The sequence below is a fragment of the Panthera onca genome, chromosome B1 (genome assembly GCF_046562875.1).
Source record: "Panthera onca isolate mPanOnc1 chromosome B1, mPanOnc1 haplotype 2, whole genome shotgun sequence".
Lineage (NCBI taxonomy): Eukaryota > Metazoa > Chordata > Mammalia > Carnivora > Felidae > Panthera > Panthera onca.
This window is the reverse complement of record NC_138342.1, coordinates 63,625,151-63,646,195: the sequence shown is the minus strand read 5'-3', so window position 1 is coordinate 63,646,195 and position 21,045 is coordinate 63,625,151. Positions and strand designations below refer to the sequence as shown.

The 21,045-nt window shown below is 41.5% G+C and overlaps 1 protein-coding gene across 1 annotated transcript in view; it reads right to left on the bottom strand.

The window, feature by feature from the left end:
• FRAS1 (Fraser extracellular matrix complex subunit 1) overlaps window positions 1–21,045 on the bottom strand; it is a 425,053-nt gene that overhangs the window by 175,964 nt on the left and 228,044 nt on the right. The window contains exons 19-20 of the mRNA XM_060654809.3: window positions 14,435–14,575; window positions 11,481–11,624 (exon numbers count right to left, since the gene is read on the bottom strand). Coding sequence (XP_060510792.3) covers window positions 11,481–11,624; window positions 14,435–14,575 — 285 coding nt within the window. The remainder of the gene's footprint in view (window positions 1–11,480; window positions 11,625–14,434; window positions 14,576–21,045) is intronic.

Here is a 21,045-nt window from a genome sequence, read left to right as displayed (position 1 = left end):
CCTCAAATATGTCTAAATGGTGAGTGTGTATCCATTAATTGCTTAAAAGCAGCTCCTATTCCGGAGGCCGTCTCTCCAGGTCCTAGCAATTCTCCTCAGTAAGTAAATCTTTATTTGTCACGATTTCAATTACAGTGAAGAGTCTTTAAATATGACTCATTAAGGGTGACAAAGAAAGAAGAGAGACCCGGGATACATTTATGCGTAGCCTGTTTCAGATTACTGGTGTAGAATAAGCATGTGGTACAGGGCAGGGCAGATGAAATTCCAGCTGTTTGTATGTGTGCCTGCTTGCTACTGAACCCAGTGAATGAGCACTTTAAACAAACAAATTAATGAACACATTACAAGGGAGACTGGAAAGGGAGTATTAGCTCGGGCTGAAATAAATACATTTCTTCTTTTTAAGCAAGCGGAGGATTCCATTTGTTCCCTAAATATGCACAGCATGCAGACATGCTAAAAATTTTAATATACAAAAAAAATATTTTGACTCAGCAGCTGCAATATCCTCTAATATGTCACCCTGCAGCTGTAGGGAAATTACATGTGGTCATCACTGTGTGATGCTTTCTTCAAATCACAAAGGCTCTGCTTTGAGGATCAGTGAGGATTACCCACAATCATGATGGATGGAAGCACACGGCAGTGAAATGACTTATTTCACGTCTTTGGAGCGAAGTCAAAAAAGCTTGAAGATATTAAAGTAAATGCATACTGTCAAAGCAATGGCTTTGGATGTTGGTTTTATGGGGCAGTGACTCCTTAGCTGATAAATAATGACCTATAAAGACAAATTTAGACACACAGTGAGTTTTTAATAATGTCCTGTCAGTCGATTAGGTTCTTAATGCAACCACATTAAATGTGTTTGGAAGCGGTTAAAATAATCAGCACTTGTGGCTGTTCCTCATCATGTGAAACAGAAGTGATTTCTTGCCAGAACTTGGGGCCCTTAAAGTGCGTATAGAATTTGAATTCAGATGCCACCTTTAAAATTGACGAGGTACTACTTGTGAGATAGTACAGAAGAAATCCACAAAATAACATACAGATGGCGGAAGGGAAAAAAGCACCCTCTCTTTCCCCACAGATTGCTTTGTCCTAGCCCACCCGTGAGTGAGCTCTTACAAACCCTGTGTTCTTTTTGTAGCAGCGAGAGGCAGTGCCAGATGGACGGAGCACAGCTCTCTGCTCAGTTCTGGTGCCAGTTCTCGCTGCCAACAAGGGGTCATGAGAACCACTCCTCCGTGTATGACGATGCCTCCTACCTAGCCTTCCAAAAGCTCATGCTTTGCTCTTGGTTTACCTCCCCAACAAGAAAACGTTCACTTCAATGAACATTTATGGAATGTGAGTTGGGTGTGAGGCACTGTGGAAGTTACCTCAGGAGACAGAGCATTGAGTCAGATGCTGCATCTTCCCTTGAGATGCTCACGACAGGGTCTACTTTAGGAAAGCCACACCTGAAATGCAACATATATTTAAGGGGGACCAGAGAATATTTTATCCAAAGAGAATAGGAAGGACTTGAACTTGGCGAGATGCGGCAGTGATTGGAATGTGCAATAGGGCAGGGGGCAAGCAGGGTAACTCAACTGTTTTCGAATTACCCTGATTGAAAAATCAGTAGTGGGTGGACAGGAAATTCAGCAGATGGAAGAAATGGACCTGGTAGATTAAGGGAGATGAAGATGGGTAGTTTCCTTTGGAGGTTTTGAGTATGGTGCTCCTGTGCAGTAGTTGTCCAGGAGGTAGACATGTAAAACTGAGGGCCTGGAAATGGCCATCACGTGTGCACTAAACATGGGCTCCGAGGAGAAAACAAAAATGAGGACTGGATTGAGGCTGGGAGGGATGCTGCGGTCCCAGAGGAAAGGGGCTGGGGGACGAGGGGAGGGAGGGAAGGAGGGGGGGAAATGAGTAACAAGAAGAGGAAATAACTGCCTGGAAAGACCAGTTCACAAGGGTGATGCACAGACAGGCTCCAGGCCACAGATGGAGGAGCCAGGGTGAGGGGGACTCCTTTCTCGGAGAAAGTAAGGAAAAAGAAGTATCTAAAAGAAGATGCAGAGACACTTGAGGAGAAACGTGAGGGAGAGTTTTTGTTGTTGTTTTTATCAGATCATGTTATTCTTTTGAATGAGAAAGAAAGCAGAGATGTAAACCAATCTGAGTGAGATTGGAGTTGAGGGAAAGTGGGGACAGTGCGCAAGAAAAGGCCAGGGTGGGCAGGATGACAAAACACCAAAGGGAGCTCCAAATAGTACAGTTGCTGAGAAGCAGAGAAGGTCTTACTGGACAGAGGCGGGTGACATGTGCTCAGCTGTGTGCCCTCTGATGTGGCCCCCCTTCAATGCCCAGCTCTACTACTTCCTGGCTGTGAAACACTGACTAAATTGGCTAATGTCCCTAGTCTCAGTCTCCTGGGCTATAAAATGGAGATGCTACCAATCATAGGACTGACCTCGAAGGTTTGCAGTCAGGATTAAATGAGAGAATACACATGAGGAGCTGGCACGTAGTAAATGCTGAAAAATGTTGGCCACTATTTTTAAATTTAAAAAATTTTTTTTTAAGTTTATTTAGTTTTTAAAAGAGAGAGAGGGGGTGGGGGAAGGATAGAAAGAGAGGTAGACACAGAATCCAAAGCAGGCTCCAAGCTCTGAGCTGTCAGCACAGAGCCTGACATGGGGCTTGAACTCATGAGCTAAAGTCAGACGCTCAACCGATTGAGCCACCCAGGCACCCCACTTAAATTTTTTTTAATGTTTATTTTATTCTATTCTATTCTATTCTATTCTGTTTATTTATTTTGAGAGAGAGAGAGACAGAGACAGAGTATGAGCCGGGGAAGGGCAGAGAGAGAGGGAGACACAGGATCCGAAGCAGGCTCCAGGCTCTGAGCTGTCCACACAGAGCCCAACGCAGGGCTTGAACTCATGGACTGTGAGATTGTGACCTGAGCTGAAGTTGGCACTCAACCGACTGAGGCACCCAGGCGCCCCCATTGGCCACTATTCTTTATCCACTGTAGGCCCAGTCAGAACTGACACTGGTACTGATGGTCACGCCTACATCTAAATCACTGTTTTTGCCTATAGCATGTAAACCACAGAGATTTACATGTGTGTAAGAAACATGGCTAAGTGCAGCCTTAGCAATCTTGCTATCTTTAGTACTGAGAGGATGACCTGTGGGTCTAAATTCAGTTGTGTTCTTTGAGCAAGACTGTGGCCTGCAGTTCTTATGAAGACAACAACAGTCCTGATTTCATCGGGAGCCCTGCCAAGTAGAAGGTTTTTAAGTAAGGTCTTTCTGTTATTACTAAATCCAGGTAAGATATTATTTAGTAGAAGTCACATGAAGGAGAATATACAAGTTCTTCCTTTTTTTTTTTTTTTTTTTTTTTTTAATTTAGGAAGGCCCCAATTTAAGCATAGGTCATGTTCTTTTTTTTTTTTTTTCTGGAAGGAAAAGTAAAGAAGAGAAACACCTTGAAATATTCAATCATCCTTCAACAGACAGGGTGGTCTCTTAAATAAAACACAAATTGGGAGAACAAGGGAGAGACAATCACTGAAAGTTCTGGAGAGAGACTGGATATGCAATTCATAGTTCAAGCAATAGGAGATAGGCTGACAAGATGAGGAATAAGAAAAGAAAGTGAATTGCCAAAGAAGAAGATAAGGAAAATAAAGCAGCAAGTGTTTAAAGAAAAAAAAAAGATACTAGAAAATTGAAAAAATATAGAGATAGAAGAATTGGACCAGATGGAATGAAGTGGAAGGCGAACAAGAAAGAGATAAGAAGCAAAAAATGGGTCACACTAAGAAGAAAGACCCTTGACATAATTACCATGTGAAGCATTAGAAGGGATTATCGTAATCATTAGGGCGCCAGATTCGAGTCATGTATTTACACAGCATTTCTTGATCATCATCTATGTGCCAGTACAGTGATGACTGCACTGAGAATTCCCACAGAATAAGAATTCCCACCTCTACAGCAAGGTTTCCTGGACGATCAAATGAAAAGATAAATGAGAAAATGTTTTGAAAAGTATAAAACTCCAGAAACACACCAATGTTACTATTAACAATAACTTGAGAAACAGACCTAGTCCCAGCTGAAACCCTGCATCTCATACTTAACCCCTGATGGCCCAGGCAGTAAATCCACCCCCTGCTGGTTACTGCCCAGCTCTACGATAGGAAATGGCCACTCAAATTAAGGAAAACAAACATAATGGAACACCAGTTAGCCATTACAAATGATGATAATGTGGATTCTTCCAATATTTGCCAACACACAGAAATACATAAATTAAAGTGATATTTAAGAGAAATGAACAAAGAAATACATAGGTGCTGACTACAACTATAAAAAAATGCAACGTATCCACTGAAAAAGATTAAAGTAAGGGGCGCCTGGGTGGCTCAGTCAGCTCAGGTCATGATATCTTGGTTCGTGAGTTTGAGCCCCGCACTGGGCTCTCTGCTGTCAGCACAGAGCCAGCTTTAGACCCTCTGTCTCCCATCTCTCTCCCTCTCTTGCACTATTGCAATCTCTCAAAAATAAATAAACATTTAAAGCAAATGCAGAATGCGGGGCACCTGAGTGGCTCATTCGGTTGAGTGTCCAAATTCATCTCAGGTCATGATTTCACGGTTCATGCCTCACACTGGGCTTGCTACTGTGAGCTTGTCAGCTCAGAGCCCACTTCAGATCCTCTGTCCCCCTCTCTCTGACCCTCCCCAACTTGTGCTTTTCAAAAATGAGTAAATATTTAAAAAAATAAATGCAGAATGATATAAATTATTAAATTTCAGTGTGCATTAATGTTTTTCTTTAAAGTGTATGTATTTATAAGAATATATACAATAAGAGTACGTGGCAGTCTAAACAGCTTCCTTAGCATTTGAAACAGACAAGGAAGTTCTTGGAACATTCCCCAACAATGCTCTCTATCGCATCCTGTTACGCCAGTCCCTTTTAATCCACCTTTTAATCCACTAATCAAAAAATTGTTCTTGAGTCCCTATTGTTGTAAAACTATATTTAGCACCGTAGAGTACAACAAAATGGTTAAACATGTAGATTTTGGAATCATACTAAGTTCAAATCTTGGCCCTGTCTTCCTACTTTTGTCATTTTGAACAAATTAGTTACCTTTCTGTGTTTCAGTTTCTTCAAATGTAACAGTAGTATTACTTTGGAGGATCATTGTTAATATTAAATGGCAAAATGCATTCAAAGCAATTAGCACAATGCATGTCACATAAGAAGCCCTCAGAACAGTCACCTATTATTAGATACCACGAAAAGATCACTCACAGGAAACGTGAGCTAGTCAATGCCAAGTACTAGGTAACTGGTAGAAACAATCAGCCCACCAGGAATTAAAACTGGGTCATGCCAAGAGGAAGCTGGTCCTAGAAAGGATGGAATCATGGGGAATAGATGGACAGGATTTTGATGATCAAAATAAGGTAGTAACTGCTACATGTTTATAGTGTGTTTCTCTCACCTTCCTTTCAGTTTGTAGTTGCAGGAGCAGTTACAGCAAGATGTAGGGCAGTGCTAACGCACCTGCCCCACATGCAGAAGCTGGTGTCAAACAAGAACTGGCTCTCACCTCTGGCTTCAAGCCATGGTGCATGGAGGCAGAGAGCCGGCACACTGGCTCACACAGGGCTTCTTCCCAGCTCCTTAATTATGTTCCACTTGAACTTGGGTTTTCATTGCTCGATGTTGGAGTTGTATCAGCTTATTCTAAAACAGGCATTTGTTGCTCCTTTAATTTGTGCATTTTAACATTTCACCATTTTTTTAGGGCTCCCATCTTTCAGAAATGATGACAATAAATGGGGGAAATCATGGAGGGACTCAAAAGTTTTTCTTTTTATGATTTGGAAGAAAGATGTTAACAGGGCTTCTAATCAGTCCACAAATGGCTTCAGTCAGGTTCAGAGAGCAAATACTCCTCAGACCTAACACTGGAAGATGATTATTGATTGCTCTTTGGTGCTCTTCAACAAGCAAGAGAGTGGCAAACCTGAGCACTCTTGGTGACCTTCTGCTTGCCCAGAGGACAGAAGGAGGAAGGAAGGAAGGAAGGAAGGAAGGAAGGAAGGAAGGAAGGAGGGAAGAAAGGAGGGAAAGGAAATCCATAATCTGAGTATTGGTTCATTATTTCACTTTACCTTTAGGAAGTGCCAATAAATTGTCAAATATGTTAAAATCATTGCAGGACTTCCCAAAGACTGTTCTGCAAAACACTCATTAGCTCTGAGAGGCTATAACAAATAAAGGGGAGGGGTCTGCAATGAAATGTGTGAGAAATAGTGTCCAGTCTCCTTCATTTTAGAAATTCACAATGCACATCTGCTTTTTTAAGGTTCTAAGAAATTCTGCAATAAAGAATAGTGCTTCACTTTATTTAACTGAGAGTTTCCCAAACTCACTTAGCCAGAAGTCTTTTTTTGCATGCAATACCTATTAACCATTGTTTAAAACTTGAGTCCCATGGAAAACAATATGAAAATGCTCAGAATAATATTTCTTTACTGACACTTGTCTTCTTTTGCTTACATTCTGTCATTACTGCCTAAACAAACAAAATTCAATCCCCCAGAATTGTACAACCCTAACAAATCAGCTGTTTATAATTTTCCAGGTCTCCCCCTCTCCATATTATTCTCAGTATTATCTCCTCTTCCATGTAAGAACTCAAATGTATAGCCATCCCATCAGGCATTCCACAAAACCCACAGCATTTTTTTAATGCTTCTGCATTTGGATATTGTCCCCTCATGTTTTCTTTTTAATTTTCACCATCTTCTATGAACAGGGGAAAAGGTTTTAGCTGAGAAAGACAAGTGGAGAAGGCACCTCAAGCTTTGAAATTTGGGAGAATGTTGTTTACATGTGGGCAAAATGTAAACAACAACAAAAATCTATGATGAAAAAGCCTGTTTCCATAGCACTGAACCATGCCTGCTGCAATTTGTCCACTCTTGCCTCTCACCTCAGTTCATTTATCTTTGTTGAAAACCTTCAGCCCTGGTGTAAATCTCACAAACTATATATTTGCTTTGATAAGCTTGCAGGGGGGAAAAAAACAAAAAAAACCCCACACATATGACATCTCCATATGTGATAACACATTGAGGTTTTGGACCTGTTCCCAGGATGTGTTTATTCTTGTCTGTGTGATAGATTAGATGTAATTTTCTTTCTTAAACAGCTAAGTGCAATTAAGAGGTCTCTGATGATGATCTTAGGTACAGCTCAGATAGAGAATAAATCCTGTGAGTAAATCCTACCACCCTGCCAAGCTCACACATGATAGAGGGAACAGAGAGGGTTCTTCTCCAGGGGCTAGAATTTCCCAACGATGGTAACATGCATTTCACTGATGGCACTGCATGGGGAGGATTATCTTCTGCTTTGTCTATCATCACAGAGCTCTCCCTAACACCTTTCTGAGTTTAGATAAAAGTCCTTGAAATGTTCCAGAGGTAAACTATGACCTGACTAAAGCCACACTTGAGTTCAAAAAAATGTTCTAGGAATTTAGGTTCAGGGTAAAATAAAAATAGCAGATGAGCTCCTAGTGGCTACAGAAAGAAACGGGTGTTCATTTAAACCTTCCACCTCCTCATGGACAGCTACTCCTAGATGTCCAATGAACACCCCAAATTCAACTTGTCCAGTTCAAACCCCTTGTCTTCCATTTCCTGCCCTTAGTAAACGGTACTCCCACTCCTCAAATTTATTTGCCCAGAAACCTTGAAAATCATCCCCCAAATTCCCTCTCCCTTAGTCTCCAGGGCTGAGATATTGCTGACTTCTCGATTGCTTCTATTAGGTTGAACCATATAAACTTGCCACTATTTGATCATTTGTGCACAAAACCCAGCAATCTCACACAGGTCGACCTAATATATATTTAATTCTTAGTGAAGCCATACCCCCTTGTCTTCATCCCCTCAGCGATTTTCTCATTAAAGGGCTTCCTCTCTGATCTGACTTCTTACAACTACCTCTTAAGATCCTTTTGCCCCAGTCTTGTCTTCTACACAATCTTTGGTGGATCTTTCTCTTCACAGAAATGCAACCACGACCTTCCCCTCCCTAGAAACTTCCAAGAGACCCCCACAGCCTTGATGACAAAGTATATTCTCCTTAAACATAACATACGAGGCCTTCCTGACTGGCCCTCTTTCCTTCTGCTTCAGGTACCATGACTGCCACACTCAGGGCTGACATTCTGCTTAATTCTTTGTTGGTGCCCGAACAGATCATAGTCTTTGGCCCATTTTCTGGAATGTTCTCCCCTCCAAGTCTCCAAACCCCTCTAATTCTCACTCATCTTTCAAAATCATCTCAGTTATGGTGTGCTCTGGAAAGCCTTTACTACCCACCCTCCCCCACACCCAGTGTGGGTTAGGGTCCTGCCCCACAGATTTGCCTCCTCTCCATAGCAACATCATATTCAAACATATGTCCTTCGTTCACTCTGCTGTACTCTTCCTGAATACAAGCACCATATCTTATTCATGTGGGCATCCCCAGGGCCCAGCATGGTGCCTGGCATGGAGTGTATGTCTAAAAAATGTTTGATGAAGCTGTAAATGAAGGAATTCATTACGGTGCTACAGAGAGAAGTGTGAAGACTATGGAAAGGATATATATTTCTTGAAAAAGCAAACTTTGGGGTCAGTGCACTCCTTGAAAAGATCAACAATTGAAATTACTGGTCAAATTATTCTGTAACAAGCACTGACACACCAGTATCTATTCAACAAAGGATTTCTAAGCACCACACAATGGTTACCTTACTGAAAAACTTTCACTTACTATACCCAATTCCTAGGACAGACAAGGTTTGTCCCGTGCAGCCTATTTTAGTGGGGACTGTTCTTCTAGGGCTGAGGATTTCCAGAGTCATTTAACCTAGTCCCATGATTCTTTATTCTAATGGTCCCCTATTAGCCTTAAAAAATTTATGTGACTCCTAATAACCTAATTTATTATCAAAGAGGGCTCTGGACATTGGAGAGAACAGAACTCATTAAAAATTAAATTTTTCCAATTTCCTTACATAAACATTTACTTATAAAATATGTCCCAGCATAAAATTTTTAGGGTCCACATACAGAATAGGTTGGAAATAGAAAAGTCATCATGAAGGTCCGCCCTTCTAACTCCTCTCTCTGACTATAATCTCTCCTTGCTCTAGTTTACCTTCCACAGCTTATAGGTGTCCTGCCCAGAGCACAACTTAGCCAAGGCACAGTCTTCTCCCAAACTCTCACGACTCTATTACCCACAAGATTCAGTTCAAACTTTCTGGCCTAGAACTCTGCATTCTCTAGACTCTGGTTCCAACTTAAATTTTCCAATCATTTCATCTAATGTGCCTTAATACAAATCTTGCTCTTCAGCCAGGTGGGACCACTCACTGGCCACAAATGGCCCACATGTTCTACCTTCTGGCCCGTCTCCTATGGAACCATACCCAGAAATCCTGCCTACCCTCCCTCTGCCTAACCAAATCCTAGCTATGACTCAGGAAGAATTTAGGTTCTCCCTTCTCTACAATGCTTTTCGCATCTTTTATGCCTCTGAACTCCTATAACCCATATTGCCTGTTGGTGCTATTATCCATAAGATTCTTTGTACTATTGTTAACTGCCAGTTGTGTTTTTGGTTCACCTCCTTAAGTAGCGTGCAAGATATTCATGTCCCCTCAAATGGCAACTCAGCACCTTGTGGGTTCTATGTAAATACTTACTAATGTACTGAAACCAGGAGAACCTCTTAGTTCTCATAGTAACTGCTCCTTTGTATCCTAAAGAAGCAGTTGCTGAACTCAAGCTCACAAACTATAATAACAGTCAGCCCCTGCCATCCCTAGATTCTTCTTCAAGGGTAGGCACTAATGTTTCCTACCTGCCCACTTCCCAAGTCAGCCGTGCCTATAGCTGGCAGTACTGGTAAGAGGCTCACACTCTGCAGCTGTGGGGTATCTCATGAGTCTCAAGCCTGGACTCTCCGAGCTTCCACTTTTCATTGCCCCTAAAATGTTTGCAGTCTTTACAATTATGTTTTTCCCTGAATACCAGCATCTTTTGGCTGTAGCCCTGCTGTTGACAGTTTAGTCTTCCTAGGATATAAATTCTGGACCCCAATGTCTAGCTATCAACTAAGGTCATCTGCAAAAAGGAATGGATCACCCAGGACCATGGCACAACCAGCCACACTTGGAGGGTTGTCATTAATTTGCTGTGCTCCCCCCCAAAATGGACACCTGAGGCATTAATGCTGTCCCAGACTAAATGTGTTTGCTCCATACTATGATCTAGATAATTGACCACACCTCATATCACTGCCCAAAGACAAGTCCTACAGACAGATCAACCTCAGCAGCATATATCCAACCAGATCTTAGCCTTTTCACCTTTCCCAGCAGCATCTCAGAATGCCTCCCAATCAAGCCAGTCAGAGACGTGACAAAAGCTGTTGCAGGCAAATCTCTTTAAGTTTCTCCTACAATTTGGAGAAATGGGTCAAGAAATATGTAATAACCCACTAGTCTATACATTCTTCTCTCTAGACCATAAGCTCTTTGAGGGCATGGTCATTGTCTCATTCACCTTTCCTTTTTTTTTTTCTTTTCTTTTCTGTATTCTGGGCATCTGGCCATGAGTAGACACTCAAAGATATCTGTCATTTGAATGGATGTATGAACCCTAAACACAGTATGGCTTCTTCATCATTACCCAAATTCCAGGCTACTTTCCTAATATAGACCTTTTTTGAAACCTGAGTTCTAAAATGAGGAGGAAAAAAAAAAAAAATCCTATCTCCTGAGATAACTGATTTACTTTTAGGTTAATCTCCCTACATTTTTGTGCCTAGGGTTGATGGCAAAAGTTCTCCACAGCAAGACGCAGAAGATAATGTAGACAAGAGGGAGAATCTTCAGAGTGACTGAAGAAATGTGTTGCTATCTTAAGCTGAAGTGCACCACATAAGGTGCTATTATCATCACTTCAATCTTCATGAATATAAGGTTCCAAGTTTTTTCAGCAGTTTCAAGAGTGTTATTAGAAGATTCTATTTAAATCTACAAATATTTACTAAATGTCTGATAGGAAGCAGTGAAGTAAGTTCCCGGACATGAGACAAATGCCTCCCAAAAAATAGCTCTTCATCTGATGACAAAGGACAAATATGAAGAGACCCTTTTTTTTTTTTTTTTAAGTAGCCTCCACGCCCAGGATGGAGCCCAACGCAGGGCTTGAACTCACGACCCTGAGATCAAGACCTGAGCTGAGATCAATGTGGGATGCTTAACCTATTGAGCCACCCAGGCTCCCCCAGATACAAGACAGGCTTCTTGAGCCTGGTATGGAGAACCCCAGTCTTTGGCTTGTGATTTCCAGGACTCTGAAGGAGCTCTCACTCACCAGTGCAGTACCCCACCAGGTTGAGGAATTGTTCTTCTTTACAGCTGGTCCTGCAGCTCCCACCAGCAAGAGTGACATGAGGGTGACAGGAGATACAGTCAGAGTCCAATGGGCCATGGCACTGCCTGCAGGTGGGGTGGCATTCTGGGGAGAGAAATGAGAGCCAGGATTGGAATGAGCCACTCACCATGTAAACACATGAAACATTAATGCACTTCCACAAATTACAGCAAGAGCAGACTTCCGACACTAATCATCTTTCGAAGATTCCTAAGCAAGCCTGGCATACGTCAGACCCGACCAAAAGATGACGTTTCTGCTGCCAATGAAAATGCTGTCCAAGGACAGAAGGTGGAATCTAGAACCATCAAAACTGGAGTAATTGGCTGCACATTCCAGAAGCCCCAGCAGGAATAGCCCCAATCTATAGAAGTAAGGAAGCTCATTCAGATCAAGGTCACAAAGCAGACAGGTGAGCGAGTGGCAAGACGCCCTCCCTCTCGTTAAAATACCTTGTGTGATTCAAAGAGCTAGACAGGGAAAGGAGGGTGACATTTTGCTTCTCAGAAATTCCTGGCAGGCAAAGGGGAGCCACACACAGCAAAGGACAGCAATACTGCTAACTAGAGTCAGATGCCAGCCACGCTCTCCCTTCAGGCCACAATTTGGATGCCTCCTGTTAGCAGCAATGCTTAATTAAAATACAAAAAAACAGAAAGCCCTCTTCCTGGAGGTTATCGTGAGCCAGGTTTGAAGTTCAATTCCTTAGACAAAACCATGTCAAAGCTATGTTTTCTCCCAGGGAAAGCTCAAATTACTCGGGGGGACTGCCCTGGAAACAAGTAAGTCGCAGGAGGTGTAGGCGGTAAAGATAAGGGCGAGGAGGAGTCAAAGAAGGCTGCAGCTGCAGTCGCATTGATGCTGCCAAGGCAGGCAGCAGGAGATTTAAGGATTTCTCTGCCAAGGACGAGGAGGTCTAAGCGTGTCTGATTCCAAGAGGAGCAGAGGTGAGGGACCAGAGCTGGGCAGCGCTTGCGGGAACCGATGACAAAGATTTCCCTTCTGGCACAGAGCTGGTGGAAAGCACAGGCACAGATTTCGTGTATAGTCAACCACCTCTCACTTCTCATGGTGAGAAGCCAAGGGAAGATAAGGAGTTATATATAAAACAAACAGATAAATAAATAAGGCAAGCAAGTAAGAAGTGAGCTGCTGATTAGAAGGCTCGCATGAGCTATCATCACTCGTCATCCCTCCTACATTCCTGAGGCTCTTAACTTGGAAAACGCTTGTCCTAAAGATACTCGCATTCTCAGAATGATTTCTACCTCCCAGTTCTTCCTCCCCGCCAGATTTCCCGCCACCCGGGTGCCCTGCCAACTCGGGGCACCGTCCATCTGCTGGCTGCAAGCGGGCAGAGGCATAGACGGAGGAGAGTTAGAGCTACTCAGACTTGACCCCCCAACAATTTCACACACAGGACAGCCAGTGGGACCAGGGTGAGGGCACAAGAGGACAGACAACAGTTTTCAAGGACAACCCCAATGACGAGAAACCAGGAACATTCCCACTGAGCCTGATAGAGTGTTTAAAGTAGAGCAAACCCATCTAGGACCTAGAGAGATTAGAAAGGTATTTGAAAAAAGAAAATTCCAGAAGAAATATAATACTGATCCTCAGTCTAGATTTGCATTTACATTGGATTTCCTCTTTGGAGTTTGAGGCTAGATGAACCTGCAAAGCATAAACTTATTTTAAAAATATTTTGTGCACTGGGGCGCCTGGGTGGCTCAGTCAGTTAAGTGTCTGATTCTTGATTTCAGCTCAGGTCATAATCTCACAGTTGTGAGATTGAGCCCTGTGTAAGGCTCTGTGCTGACAGTGTAGAGCCTGCTTGGGATTCTCTTTGTTTCCCTCTCTCTCTGCCCCTCCCCTGCTCATGAGCACATGTTCTCACTCTCTGTCTCTCAAAATAAATAAATAAACATTTAAAAATATTTTGTGCACTTATTATATGCTTTCTTAGGATAGTGCTAAGTATATAGTAAGGACATGTGATACAATTTTATAACAAGCATATAAGCAGGTCTCAACAGTCTAATTTTAGAAACAAAATGGTAATCATGATAGGATGTATTTTGTCTTTTCTTCCATAGATACAAGAAAACACAGCGGTACAATAAGGTGCTTAAATTTTAGTATTTTGTCAATTCCAATAAAACCCTGAACTAATCTCAACCAGTAATTTCTAGGATCTCTGTCACTGAAATATAAAGGTGTTGTTAAAAACTTATTGGACCGACACACCAAAGAAGAAAATAAATATCTTGCTTTCATCTCTACTCTCTTAGGCTGTAGCCAGGGGAAGTGGAGCTGAGAACTCTAGAGTTAGAACCAAATGCCTGGTCCTACAGAGCCGCATTAGAACCTGGATGTAGTAGCTTCATGATCAACACCATCAAATCTACCCCTCCCTGTGTGCATAGGGCAAAGCTGACTCCAATTTTTTTTTTTTTTAATTTTTTTTTTTTCAACGTTTTTTATTTATTTTTGGGACAGAGAGAGACAGAGCATGAACGGGGGAGGGGCAGAGAGAGAGGGAGACACAGAATCGGAAACAGGCTCCAGGCTCCGAGCCATCAGCCCAGAGCCTGACGCGGGGCTCGAACTCACAGACCGCGAGATCGTGACCTGGTTGAAGTCGGACGCTTAACCGACTGCGCCACCCAGGCGCCCCTCCAATTTTTTACTTCATCTGTATTTCCCTTATTGGAAGAATAGAACTTCACTTGTTCCCCTCACTCTATACCTTTACTCCTAACAAGTTCAAGATAAGGATGTACAGCCCAAACCTAGTGCCCTGGTATGACAAAATTTTCAATGACAGAGTCTGGCTGCAATACAGAGACATAACCATGGCATAGGGAACATGCCCCGGCATGTTACATACTCACCTGTGCAACCGCCTTCCTGGTTAAAATATCCATCTGGGCACTGGGAGAGACACTGCCCATCCAACAGCACTTGAGAAGGCCAGCAGGCTGTGCAGTTAAGTGGGTTTTTCCCTGCACACCTGAAACAGGATTGGTGACAAGCTGGAAGAGAGATAAAGCAGAGGAGACAATCAAGAAAGCTGCCATATGACAAATTCGGTAGCTCTGTTTCTCCTGTTAACGTTCCTGGGTTGGAATAAGTTCTGCACATTCACTTAGTTTTTCCCAAGGACAGAGTACACATCTCACATACTTCTTTCTAAAGGCCATATCCTGCAAAGCAAGCATCTGTGGGACCCAGATTAAGTAAGGCACAAATGCCACGGAACAGAAATAACCATTTGCAGAGGCATACATTTCTTTTCTTCCCAAGTTCCATTCTCAGAGAATGTCAAAGAAAGACCAGAAACAGGTCTCCTTCCCTCAGGACAGTTCCTCCTCCATCATTAAACAATGGGCTGCTTATCAGGCTGCTCAGATTATAGCAAACAGTGATAGAAGCTTTACTTACTCATTCACAAAAATTTATATGGTGCCTACTTTGATGGAGACTGAACATACACGGGTGAGAACTGTCCAACATTTTGAGCTGCTCAAACTAGCTGCATCAACAGACACACAAGCAAGGAACTAGAATGCAATTAATGGGAGGCAAAGTATAGTAGAGAGAGTAAGAGCATCACATCACAATTCTATGTGACCTTGACTAATTTATATAACTTCTCAAGGCTCCTACTTCCTCATGTATAAAATGAGAATATAAACTGCACATACTGCAGGGGGTGTTGTGGACATTAATTGGGTTTGATGCATGTAAAGTTCTTAGGATAGTGCTAAGTATATAGTAAGGACTTAATACATCTTAGCTGTAATCATTATCATTGAGTGCTATGTTGCAAGTAGGTATACATAGGTATACCTACTTTTTATTTTATACATAGGTATAAAAAGAAATGTAGAAGCAAAGAAGAAAGAAGACATCTCTGCTTGCCTACATCAGACCTTTAAGAACAAAAGGGTTCTATAAGGAACTTATCAAACTCAACACCCAAAAAAACCAAATAATCCAGTGAGGAAATGGGCAGAAGACATGAATAGACACTTTTCCAGAGAAGACATCCATATGTTCTGGCTGACAGACACATGAAAAGATGCTCAACATCACTCATCCTCAGGGAAATACAAATCTAAACCACAATGAGATACCACCTCACACCTGTTAGCCTAAAATTAACAACACAGGAAACAACAGGTGTTGGCGAGAATGTGGAGAAAGGGGAACCCTCTTACACTGTTGGTGGGAATACAAACTGGTGCAGCCACTCTGGAAAATAGTATAGAGATTTCTCAAAAAGTTAAAAACAGAACTACCTCACAATCCAGAAACTGTACTACTAGGTATTGACTCAAAAGATAAAAATACTGATTCGAAGGAGTACAGGCACCCCAATGTTTATAACAGCATTATCAACAATAGCCAAACTATGGAAAGAGCCCAAATATCCATCAACTGATGAACGGATAGAGAAGATGTGGTATGTACGCACACACATACACAATGGAATATTACTCAGCTATCAAAAGGAATGAAGTCTTGTCATTTGCAATGATGTGGATGGAGCTAGAGTATATTATGCTAAATGAAATAAGTCAGTCAGAAAAAGACAAACACCATATGATTTCACTCATATGTGGAATTTAAGAAACAAAACAGATGAACATATGGGAAGGGGGGAAAAGAAAGAGGGAAACAAACCATTTGAGACTCTTAACGACAGAGAACAAACTGAGGGTTGATAGAGGGAGGTGGGTTGGGGGATGGGCTAAATGGGTGATGGGTATTAAGGAGGGCACTTGTGTTAAGCACTGGGTGTTGTATGTAAGTGATGAATCACTAAATTCTACTCCTGACAACAATATTACAGTATATGCTAACTAACTAGAATTTAAATAGAAATTTTAAAAACACCAAAAACCAAAACAACAGTGGACATGTTCCGTGAAAAGAAAAAAAAAAAAAAAAAGAATAAAGGCGATATTTGCATGAAGTCCCAAGGGCGGCCAGTGTATTAATCATGCCTTTTTACTTTCTGATACTTTGACATCTGGGGTCCTGCAAATCCTGGAGAGACTACCTTCCCAGGGCTAGTCAATTCCTAGAGATAGTAAATGACTATCATGGTAGAATGCCTTTCATATGCTAACTAGCCAGTCCCAAATCCACACACCATCACCTCCCCTATCACTCACACTGGGGCCACTATCCTCTTGCCCGTTGGAGACATTCCCTACACCCCAAAGCCCACTGAAGTTATTCAAATTAGCCAATCCTAAGCTGCTTACTCAGTCTCACTTGTACTTTCCCACAGAAACCACAATAAAGGTTCTTGCTTACATTTTCCCCTCACTCTTCTGCCTCTTGACCAACACTGGTGCTTCTGGGTGTGGCCCCTGTGGGCTCCCTCCTCTTAGAAACTGTGAGTAACACATTCTTTTCAATGGCAATTATCTCCTGATCTGTTGACCTCATCACACCTGAATAATAATGAAACCTCTATTATGAAACAGCTAGTCATTCACCTCTAATCATTCATTTGTTATTGAGTCTCAAATAGGTCTAGGTGCTGGGGATATAATGGTGAGTAAGACAAAGACCTGATTCTTAGCCATGTGGATGATTTCAGGCCACCTGCCTCTGTCCATCCGGTGGACAAGATCCACAATTGCAGGGACACCACTCTGAGTCTCCTCTTTGGCCTCTCTGCTCCTTCTATCAAATAGCCAGACAGAGACCAGCAGCTTGGAAGAACCAAATGTGATTTTACACCAATGAAGTCTCCATTTCTACCAACCCGCTATAAAAACGCAACATACATTTTGTAATGTATGCAAGGCTAATATAAGCTAGGATGTCCTGGTCCATCAGTACTGGTTGTTAAATATTAAACTGCTGATACATGGCTGACATACACTGCTGTTCTAAGTGTTCTAGTACTCCCTGCAGCCTTGACCCCACGCTAATATCCTGCCCTATCTATAAACCAACACCTAAAAGGTTTAACACCTCCACCAGGAGGCTTCCAGGACCCTGCTCCTGAACTAAGACCAATATCTATTTGGATTCGGCAGTACCTTGATTTACTGGTTAATAAATATTTGACTCTCATCTCTGGGTATACTGCAGAACTTTATACCTATTCAACAGTATTTACTACAATATGAAAAACAGAGCTAGAGCTCCAATTTTTAAAATAATTTCCTTTCTTATATTGCCTTGTAAACAACTCTATTAGCACAAATCACAGTAAGAATTTTCCCCCCAGTACTTTCAAAATCACTGAGAAAATATTTCCTTTTCAAAAAACAAAAAAAGAATAGGTAAGCAAATATTAAAAGGAAGGGTACACATTAGCCTATTATGCAAGACACGTTTAACACAAATGAACGAAGCGGCATGTAATCAAAAGTCAGGTGGCAATATTTCAAAAATCAGCTAAATTATACTGTCAACATAAAGCTTTCCAGGATGATTTGGGGAAGCAACATACTTCCACATATTTAAATATACCTACGACAATACCAATATGTTTATATTAGACTTTACAAGATTGCTAAGATCCCTAGCTCTTCTTCTTATACCTCCCTAATAAATAGGAAATCAAAGCATATCATTGTGGAACTGAAAACTAGGGAATATGAATTAATGCCTGTGAGCACACAAAGTATTTTATTTCATTCCATTTGGTCACAAAGTCAATGTGATAACCTGGCTCAATGTAAGTAAAGGTTATTTTTGAATTCATAAAACAGGAAAGAGGACAAATAAGTTGAAAGATTGATGGGCCAAGAATTCCACAAGAAAGTCCCTTTGTCACCCACTAGATTTTAGAAATTTAAATATCACCACATCAAACCTTAGAGCTGGGGTCATTGGAAATGTTTAATAACCAAATGGATAATGAGCCTGTTAGTTGCCGAGGGGCACAGAGGGAAAAGGGCACACTGGGTGGTCACCCTGTCAAAGGATTTTTTTTTCCTTTACAATGCTCTGTTTCTGTAAGTACAGGCATTTGTACCTTTAAAACAATCTCACAAAATTTCAATTCTGCACCAGTTTGGGAAATGTCTATACTCTTTCAGTGACTTTAATGAGGCTCTATCATTCTATGGAATCTGCTTTCATAGCAGGAGTTCTGGTTTGAAGTCTAAGATCCTTCAAGGAAGACTAACTCCATTATAGGGCATATATGGAAAAGATTTGAAAGAAGTTCTATGAATAATTTCCCCACGTACTACTACATTTTTAGAGAGTGACTTTCCAGTTGATGGCTAAGTATATTTCTGAAAAAGCATAACTGAGCAGCTTAAGCACTAAAAGTGTTGGCATTAAAACTGTCCTTAGATGATTGTAAAGTCCACTGAACCGGATTCCAGAAAAATATTACCTAAAACAATTAAAACATATCAATTTTTGTTCTGTTATATTCTACTCTCTTATTCTATTCTACCCTATCCCCTATTTAAATTTCAAACAACAAACATACTACTTTTTTTCTTTTCAGTGATATAAAAAGTGGTTCAGCATCCCTAATTTTATATCATATAAAATTTCCTGGCTTTTCATGTCAAAAACAATTTTTGAGGTAGACTTCTCTTGAATTATGATGTAAATATCAAAAATCCTCTAGGAAATACAGTAGGAGTCCTGTGACAAGGGATGAAAACTGAAATGAATTAAGTCAAATAAAATCAATCTCCTCCTTTCCCTCACCATCCTCTTCTTCTCTTTCTTCTTCCCTTTTTTAAAATGAGCTGATTTAACTTATCCCTCCATTCCTCCCCACTCTCCCACTAGATTAAGAACCACTTAAGAGTAAACATCATATTTTTTTCATCTCTGATCATAGTAGTACTGTAGTACTGATCATAGTCCCTGTCCCTGGCGTGTCCTAAGTTCCCAATCAATGAATTCCTGCTGATTGAATGGGTGGGTAAGTAGGTGAGCCAGTGGGTGGATAGGTAGATGGAAACACTGGCAACACATTCTTCTAATTCTCCCATCTCTCTGATCATTTCCCCTCAGCCCTTCTCTGTTTACGTCAGGATACTGGAGCTTCCCAAAACGGCAACCTCTGCCCTTCTTCTCACTCTAAGAAAACTTATTCATGGCTTTAATGATGACCTCCATGCTGGTGAGTCCCAAATTTATGTGCACATCTCTGGCCTTTACTCTGAACTCCAATTACATAAATCTGCCTGAGGGATATCTCTAACTTGGTGCTTCACTGGTGTCTCATATTCCTTATTTTCAAAATACTACTCATCATCCACTTCCAAGCTCAGCCCATATAGACTTAATGCAAATTATGGCATCACATTCCTTCTGCCCAAAATTGCAGCTATTATCCACCCCCAATTTTACAACCAACCCACCACATCGTCTTTCTTTTTTATTCCCTGCCTCACTTGGCAGTCCCACCATACACCAAGACACCCATGCTGAAAACCTTAGACTTTTACTTTTCCATCACCACAACCCATCCAAGACTCTGTCAAATATCACAAACTATGTCAAATCTATCCCAGCTTAACCATCCCCATGACCCTTTGGTGCAGACCTTCAATATCATTCATGATGTGGATTAGTGCAGCAGCTTCCTAACCAGTCCCATTGTTTCTCCGCATTTACCTGTTGCACAAGTAAGGGATTGATTTTTATAAAATGCAAACTGACCAGATGATTCCCCTATTTAAAATATTTTAAAAGTTCTCCAGTACCCAGAGTGTCAATTCTAAACTCCTTAGCGTAGCACATAAAGCACTTCATGATGTGACTCATCCCTATGTCTCCACTTTCGGCTTTATACTGCGGGAATACCAAATGCATCGTACTTCTCCAAATAAGTCATGCCTTTGCACCTGCTGTTTCCTTGACCTGGAATGCTCTTTCCCACCTTCTTCCCTGGTGAACTACTAATTCTTCAACAGGCTGATGATGTAGTTTTCTCTCTGCAAATCTTTTCTCATACTTTCTCTCTCCCAGACAGAGTCAGTCTCCTCTATGCTCTTTTGGGGATAGAAAGATGAAAAAGATATAGATCATGCCTTAAGAAAAGCACGATCAAGTAAGGGAGACTGACATCTGAACAAGCAATTAAAAGAACATGGTACATGCTGTTGTAGGGGCCAAGGGCGGGCTACTTGTGAACTTGTGCCTACTGCCATTACAGTTGGGGAGCAAGAAATTTCCTGTCCCCTCAAGGTCCTTCTAGCTGGCCTAAGAATCAAACTGACATGAGACAGAGTAACAAGAGAAAATCAAATTTAATAGTGTATGTACGGGGAATCCATACAGACACTGGAATTCCAAAGACATGCAAAATGAAGTGTATATGTTATCTTAAACTAAGGAGAGGGCTTAGGGGTCTGAGAGCTCAAAGAGAAGACATACAGTCCTCAGGAAGATTAAAGACAGTAAATGTTAGGTAAACCAATGTTTGCTGGGCCACTCAGAAACAATGGGACATACAAGGACTTTGATCAAATAGATCTTGCTAGGTTCTTCCCTGTCT